The following is a 7,309-nucleotide window of genomic DNA, read 5'->3' as shown; positions in this document are numbered from 1 at the left end:
CAACAAAGTCCAAATCTGCCCTCCAACCAATAAATATCAATTCTCAAACAAAGAATCCATCCATCAACATAGCCTTATCCCTTAATAACTCTGTGCAGTCTGAGGAAACCGAGAACTCCCAAATTTACTCCTAAATGTCAAAACCCTCTCCCAATTTCCAGTCAAATACAACTAATTACAATTAAACGTTAAGCTAGTGACACCAATATATTATATTGAATCGACTACGAGTCAACCTCGAGTACTAGGCAAGCAATAGAGCAGTAGCTACGAAAGGGGACACTCGATCGCATTGATGCTTTGATCAGTATTGCTTCTGGCTCAGCTGCTCAGCTGAAGGTGCCGTGTGTTTTTGTTCCAGTTCACACATTATTGTTCAACCATAGTTTGCTATAACTTGCTCCAAACCCCTCCTAACTATACACTAGCTCTAGCTCCGTGAGTAGTCTACAGATATCCCAGCGTGGAGTAAGTTTTTACGTACGGCGCATCGTCCGCTGCTGATTCGTTTCTGTAATAAACAATAAGGGAAATGAATACAAAACGTACAACCAACACATCTGATTACTTACTCATCGTCCCACGGGCATACGGCGTTGCCCTTCCGTTCGCTGTTCTCTTCTTCGCTCTTTTGAGCACGAATTGTTTCCTGATCCGGGCCCCGATCCTTGCGCTCCTTGCGCTTGCGGCGTTTGGTAAGATCATCCACGATAACGACCGTCGCCGTGCCGGACGTGCTGGAAGGGGGTTCCGGCGGTTCGAACGGTTGCACGTCCGTCGACTGTTCGAGCTCGTCCGCTTCCGCTTCATCGTCCGGCGGGTCCAGCTCTACCTCGGCCAGCGGGGCTATTGACGGTGCGGGCGTTGGGGCAGGCGCTACACACCCGGGCAGCAGACCACTGTCAGCACCGTCCATGATGATATCGTACTCGGATGGTTGCTGCCGCATCGCCTCAACGTAGAACCCATCCTCCACCTCGGTGAGCGGTGACATATCCTGTCCGACTTCACCCTGCAGTACGTCAATTGTTTGCGTGGCCGCCGTACTAGTGCCGGTTGGATGTTGATGCTCCGGACGACTGGTACCGTCGGTCGCTAAACTGTTTTGCCTTTCTGCGCCCCTTGCCCTATCGAGCGAGTGCATGCGATAGAGGTCCTCCTGCTGCTTCCCTATGGCTTTAACCTCCTGTTCGACCACCTCATCCTCCTCCTCCTCCTCCTCCTCCCGTTCCACCTCCTCCTCGTCTTCCTCGGGCGTATTAGCATAGATTACACTTATTCTAGGTGTGCCAGTGGTTGATTCCGGTGCAGTGTCCACGTTCGTCGGACGCTGACTGTTTGCGTCCATCGTCTCCCTACCTCCACCGCCCATACCGGCCGACGAGGTGCATATAGTAGTGGTAGTCGGTGTATGACACACCGCTTTCGTAGTTGCTGGGACGCTGCCCGTATCGTATGGTTTCTGTTGCGTGATGTCCGCACCCACCGCCGTACTGCTGGCATCTGACGGTGCAGTGAAGATAGTACCCGTACTGCAAACAGCGGTTAGCAATGATTGGGGAAGTGTTTCGTCGCGTACTCTAGTAGTAGCAATGTCACCCGCCCCCTCTCCATATTCATCGCCTGACTTTTGCCGGTGACGATCTTGCAATCGCTCGTTCGGCATGGTACCGTCAACCGGATTGGTACCACCGCTAAACACAACGCTCTCCTCAGAGATTGTGGGTGCTGTAACAGATTCCTGGTTGTAGAACACCGTTCCAGAACCCTCCTCCTTCTCCTCGAAGCTCGTCGATAGCGATCCTTGCGAAATGCGCACCGACGATTGATGCTGCAAGTACTGCTGATGTCCTGCAACAGGTTGCTGCTGCTGCTGTTGTTGCACATTCGCCAGACATCCGATACTGTCGGGTGGCGTTGCACCACTACCGGTCGAATTTGCACGCATACAAAACTGTAGATCCGACAATCTGATCGTGAAGAAAGTGAACAGAACGGAACATGTCTAAAAAGTTGTCATGACTAGCAAAGGGTCAGGAACTCACCTCGGAGCCATCGTCATGGAAGCCCGTCGCTGTTCGGTCACAACCGGTGCCAAACGCTTGGTACTGTGAAAGTCCCCGTCGAGGGTATTCTGGCGCAAGCCGCACGACCGTTTCATTCGTTCGGAAACCTCGCTTATCTCGGTAGTGCCGTGTGGTAGATCGCTGTGCTGCTTCTGCTTACTGCTGCTAAAAGATATATCTCATTTATGTTACCAACATCTATTAACCTTCAATTTACAATCAATCATGTCTTACTCCGTCTTTGTTGGTGGTTTTGCATCGGCACTATCCCACGGACATACCGAGACCGAAACGGAGGTATCTGAGGCCGGTTTCTCAATGGCAGGCGTATCCCAAGGGCAAACAGCACACGACCCCGATACTGAACCTTCCAGCGTTACTTCGAGTGTAGTTCCTAGATTTTTATTCACATCTCTATTGGTGTGAAAAGATATAGAAAGCAACATTAATCCATTAATTGTCTAGGTACAAACAACGACGTCAGACAGTGGACTGATCTGTGATACAGGTTTGTCTTCGAACTAAATATGAACACTCAGCTAGAGTGTGAGAGATAGATTGGATTATATGACACCTAGATGCTGGAATCGGTACATGGCATACAAGGACAACGGAAACATTCAGTAAACAGACGTAGTGGAGGCGTTCAGATCAAGCTTGTTTAGAAGGATCAGGACGGGCGGTAGAAGGAAACATGAAGGCTGTACTGTATGATGCTATTTACGGTTCATGAATTGTGTAGATAAGTGAGCATGTGCTAAGGAATAAAACATAACACGTCGAACAGTTCGCAATAGATGTCATAACAACAATAACAGGACCTAAAGAAAAGCACAAAAACAAGAAAACAATCCGCCCCGGTGACAATCCACAATAGAGGATGAAACATCTCGGAATAGAAAAGCACTTTCACATTAAAATACAAATCTAGTAATAAAAAATGGTTATGGACTCGGATAAGTAAATCTTCAAGAGCGAAAGAAGATGATGGTGCTTCTTACAGGAAACGAAGATTCTTGTGCCGCTACTTAACATCTGCTGAAACTGTTTAGTAGATATACAAGAGTTCATACTCATATGGTGCTTCGTTAGGGACATCGTTACAATTACTCAAGTACATCTCCAGTATTTTACAGTACAGGTTTGTAACTTAATTCGTGGCTATTTTAAGTTTCCATAATTGCAGGAATTGTGCTATTATAACACCACGAATTAAATTTCAGGCCACAGCTGTTGGCTTATACTAAGAAAAACCATGTCTATTAACTGTCTAAATTACAGGCGGAATAATACAGGGTTTATATTGATTCGCTTAAAAATCATGAAACATCAGAACATCGCTTAGGAGGGTATATCATTAAGAATAGTGACAAACTATTACCACAGTAAAAAGTACAATAAGAAAAGAAGTAAACAACGCGAATAGCTCAATTGGTAAAGTTGACTGGCATTGTGGAACAGCAAAACACACACACAAAAATATATAAATATATATATATGAAATACAGAGTACAGTCAGAGAGATAAAGTTTGGTAGGGGATGGAGTCATGGCGTTACTCTCAAGATACACAAAAAGGTTTAAGCTGTTTATCACACCTCTTACGCTTCACAGCAAACGTTTAAACCAATATTTGGTGGAATTGGAATTACTATGACCAGACCAGACACGATTGCGCTTTATAATAGAATTCTAGATTACTTCAGGTTGCAGGTCGCAATCATAATCACTTCAGACCAACGAGGGAATTGGAAGGATTCTACACATTGTTGTGATGAAGTGGTTCAGATAGTAATAGTAGTAGAAGTAGTAGTAATATTAGTGGTTGACTTGTATGTTAAATCCGTAGGCGGAACGTTAAGTAGAATCAAAGTAGTATTGTTAGCCGTGCTAGTGTATTCTTACTGTTGCTTTCCACCCGTCACTCGTACGTTTCCCCGCACGGGTGTACTACTAGATGATGACGAGACACCCTCATAAACACCGGACGGCATATCACCACGGTAGATCGACACGCTGGAAGGTCGTCAAAACAAGCACACGGAGGAAAGAAAAGATCAACTCAGCGAACCGAAAGAGAGGTAGGTAATACAAGACGGTCACACAACAAAACTTCGTACAGCATGTAGTCGTGTACGACAGACACCTATTCAAGCCCAATTTCGCGAACGATGACAATAGCGAGGCTGTAAACAGTATACTTCACACATAGAATTCCCGACACTGCTGATGCCCTGTGGAGGTGATAAATCGCACTGCTTACCTATAGGGTATGTCACTCAGATTGCTTTGGCTATGAGAATGTGGCACTTTAGAACAATCCTTCACGCCCGATATCGCTAGTTCGTGCGCTGATCCTGACAGGCTGCGATCACTACCGCGTCGCTTGGACAGACTGTTTACGTTGCCCGTACCTGTTGGTCCGGCGGAAGGCTGTTGGGATAGAGGTATAACGATTAGTTCTCGTTCACCAGACTCCACTCCACTCATCACATACCTGCGTAAGCATCGAAGGATTCGGTGCGGTCGAGGTTGAACCCTTCTTCTTTGCTCCTCCACCGAATCCAAAGAAACGCTTCTTCAGTGATGGCTGTATCGCGTTCACCATCAAGCTCTTGTAGTGTTCCGAGCGCACGAATCGTGGATAGCAATCCTTCTTCAACAGCAACGTGTAGATGTGTTCGGCTGCTGCATCGAACGCAAATCGGGACGGATTTTTCAGACCTTGCTGCACCTTCTCCATCGTTTTACCGTCGATGTTGATCTCACAGGGTGCGCCCGGTTCGAGAAATTCTCTGCAGGGTGAGAAGGGAACGAACCGATAAGTCATCTTATTGGAGATCGTAAAACAATGTCGATGCGACTGGGTTACTTACTCGTAAATTTCCTTCACCTTGCGCGAAATCTGCGAATGGGAGGAGCGTCTCAGATCGTTCACAGCCATCCAGAAGCGTATGTTCTCGTGCGAGTATTCCTTCTTCAGGTAGTGCGTAAACTCCTGCAACCCGGTCGGATCCGACACCACCTCCTCGATGGAGATGCCCCAGCGCTTGACGCGCTTCTCCGTCGGTATATCGACGACCGGATTGTTCAGCTGCCAGAAGCTCACGTCCTCCGTTACCCACGGGTTCGATGGTAGCGGCGGCTGCATCATTGGATCGTACTCGCTGAACGTTTCGTAGTACACGACCAGGCTCTCGCACGCCTGGGACATCTTCACGCGGTTGCGCCCGAGCGACGCCTTCAGTATGTCGACCTCGCGCTGCCAGTCCTCGACCGTGCGTTTCCGCGGTTTACCCTGCCGGTCGCGCGACGGTATTGGACACGGCTCGAGAGGCGTGAACTGCCCCGGCGGTGGTCTATGCACACGCCAGTACGCCCGTTCCTGCGAGTCCCCAACGATCTTGTCGCCCTTTTTGCGATCCTTCGCCAAGCGCACCTGCTCCTCGGCCTGCATCAGTATGAAGTCCCACTTGCCTTTCAGGTTCTTGTGCAGGCTAGCCAGTGCCTCGGTTTCATAGTCCTCCAGCCCGTGCCGCTGCTTGTTGCGCAGCGACCGCTTTGCCAGATAGATTGCGTACTCGATTTGATCGGGTGCCTTCTGCTGCCAGGGCCAATAGTATGGCGTTTGGAAGCGATACAGGGAAGAATCATCCTTCACCATCAGCGTCTTCGAGTCGGACACGGGAAAGAAGTAACCATGTTGGCACAGCTGGTTACTAATGTTCAGTGCCTCTGACTCTTCGATGCTGAGTCGCTCCATTAACCATTCAATCAGATCGTATCCTACGGTACAGGACCAATAATAGCATGGTAAAACATGAGGTACTGGGCAAAACACGGGAAAAGCAAACTTACCCATGAAAGCAGATGGAATGGACGTCAAGAATAGTTTCTGGCTGCGTACTGGTACGCCATTCTCCGAGTCTTGCATCTCACGGACTAATGATTCCATCTGATGGAAAAAGGAAACGTTTATAAGAACATGACGGTAACAGAGCTCATTCCGAGACATTGCTCAAACCATTACTCACCTTATCGAATGCCATAGGACGTGAAAGACGTTCGATAGGAGGCACTGGCTGTGAGACGTTTGTTGAAGCCAGACTGGAAGGAGTTGCCCCTGCCGAACTGTTCGATCCACCGGCTACGGATTGTAACTGTCCGGCTGAAGTTAGCAACGGTACGGCAATGCTCGTGAGCTGGGTGGCACCAACACTACCACTGCTACTGCTCGGGGGCGTCACCGTCGCCATCGTAGTCGTCGATGTAGTTGTGGACGACTGCTGCAGTAGCAGTACAGAGCGTTGCTGATGCCCACCCGCATCACCTATACTCCCCGCTAGATGAAACGCTGCTGGTGGAGTCTGTGGATGTGCTCGGTGCTGCAGCTGTAGAAGTGCCGCCGTTGTAGTCTTACTTCCACTGCCAGCTGCCACTAAACTGCCTTCACGCTCCGGTGATAGAACTACATCAGGATGATCCATTGCCATCGCGTTCGGTATTTCGGTGATGTGCTGTCGCTTATTATAGTGCACGCAGATGTACAGTTAACGTCGATGGGTCTGGGCACCTTACGTTAATGTCAAGATCGGTTTTTGGAATCGACGACCACGACAGCAATCGTCAGCAACTACCTCAACGAGTTGTTCAGGATTACTGTGACGCAGTCGATAGGTCGTCGCAGCTGTATAGTCGTAATTTTTGGGTAGCGGCTATCTCTGGTTTTATGAACTGGAGTAGTGGTGATTGTTGGTGTTGCGTTTGGTAGGTGTTATTGATTATATCTCTATTGGTATCTGTATCAGTTCACGCAAAATACCCCAGATCCGATATTGCTATTGACGTGCTGGTGTCAAATCGGGCCAAATATTAACTAGTTACGGTGGATGTCTTAACGGGAGAAAGAGAGCCAACGATAGCCCAATGAGTAGTAACCCGGTAGTGAAAGTGGCGTAAAAAGTACTAGTCAGTATATTGTAACAGAGAACCTTACAGATATTGTAGCTTGAAGACTATTGCGTAACGACGCTCCTTGGATTACGCAATCATAGTATGGCTAATTTACTGGAGTTTACGTTGTGCTGAATAATTGTAGAAAACAGGCACTCTCAAAGACTTGGAGATACTGCGGATGTACTGGTCCGGCGTTATCCTAGGGCCGAATCTTCCACCCCACCTCGTACCACCGCGACTGCTGCTCGAGTGCCCGGGTGATCAGTAATGAAAAGTTGAATGGGAGCG

At 48.3% G+C, this 7,309-nt stretch overlaps 1 protein-coding gene across 1 annotated transcript; it reads right to left on the bottom strand.

Annotated features, from left to right (window-relative positions):
• Positions 1-447: 447 nt before the first annotated feature.
• On the bottom strand, positions 448-6,558 carry LOC128307206 (uncharacterized). Its single transcript, XM_053044952.1, has 9 exons — positions 6,100-6,558; positions 4,942-6,020; positions 4,563-4,860; positions 4,329-4,498; positions 3,971-4,081; positions 2,301-2,480; positions 2,046-2,231; positions 573-1,970; positions 448-511 (listed from the first exon to the last, which is right to left on the bottom strand). Exons 1-9 carry the CDS (start codon positions 6,556-6,558, stop codon positions 448-450), a joined length of 3,945 nt encoding a protein of 1,314 aa, XP_052900912.1.
• Positions 6,559-7,309: the final 751 nt, after the last annotated feature.

Source organism: Anopheles moucheti, chromosome X (assembly GCF_943734755.1).
Source record: "Anopheles moucheti chromosome X, idAnoMoucSN_F20_07, whole genome shotgun sequence".
NCBI classification, from domain to species: Eukaryota; Metazoa; Arthropoda; class Insecta; order Diptera; family Culicidae; genus Anopheles; species Anopheles moucheti.
The sequence above is the reverse complement of the archived record's forward strand: the minus strand, read 5'-3'. Positions and strand labels throughout refer to the sequence as shown.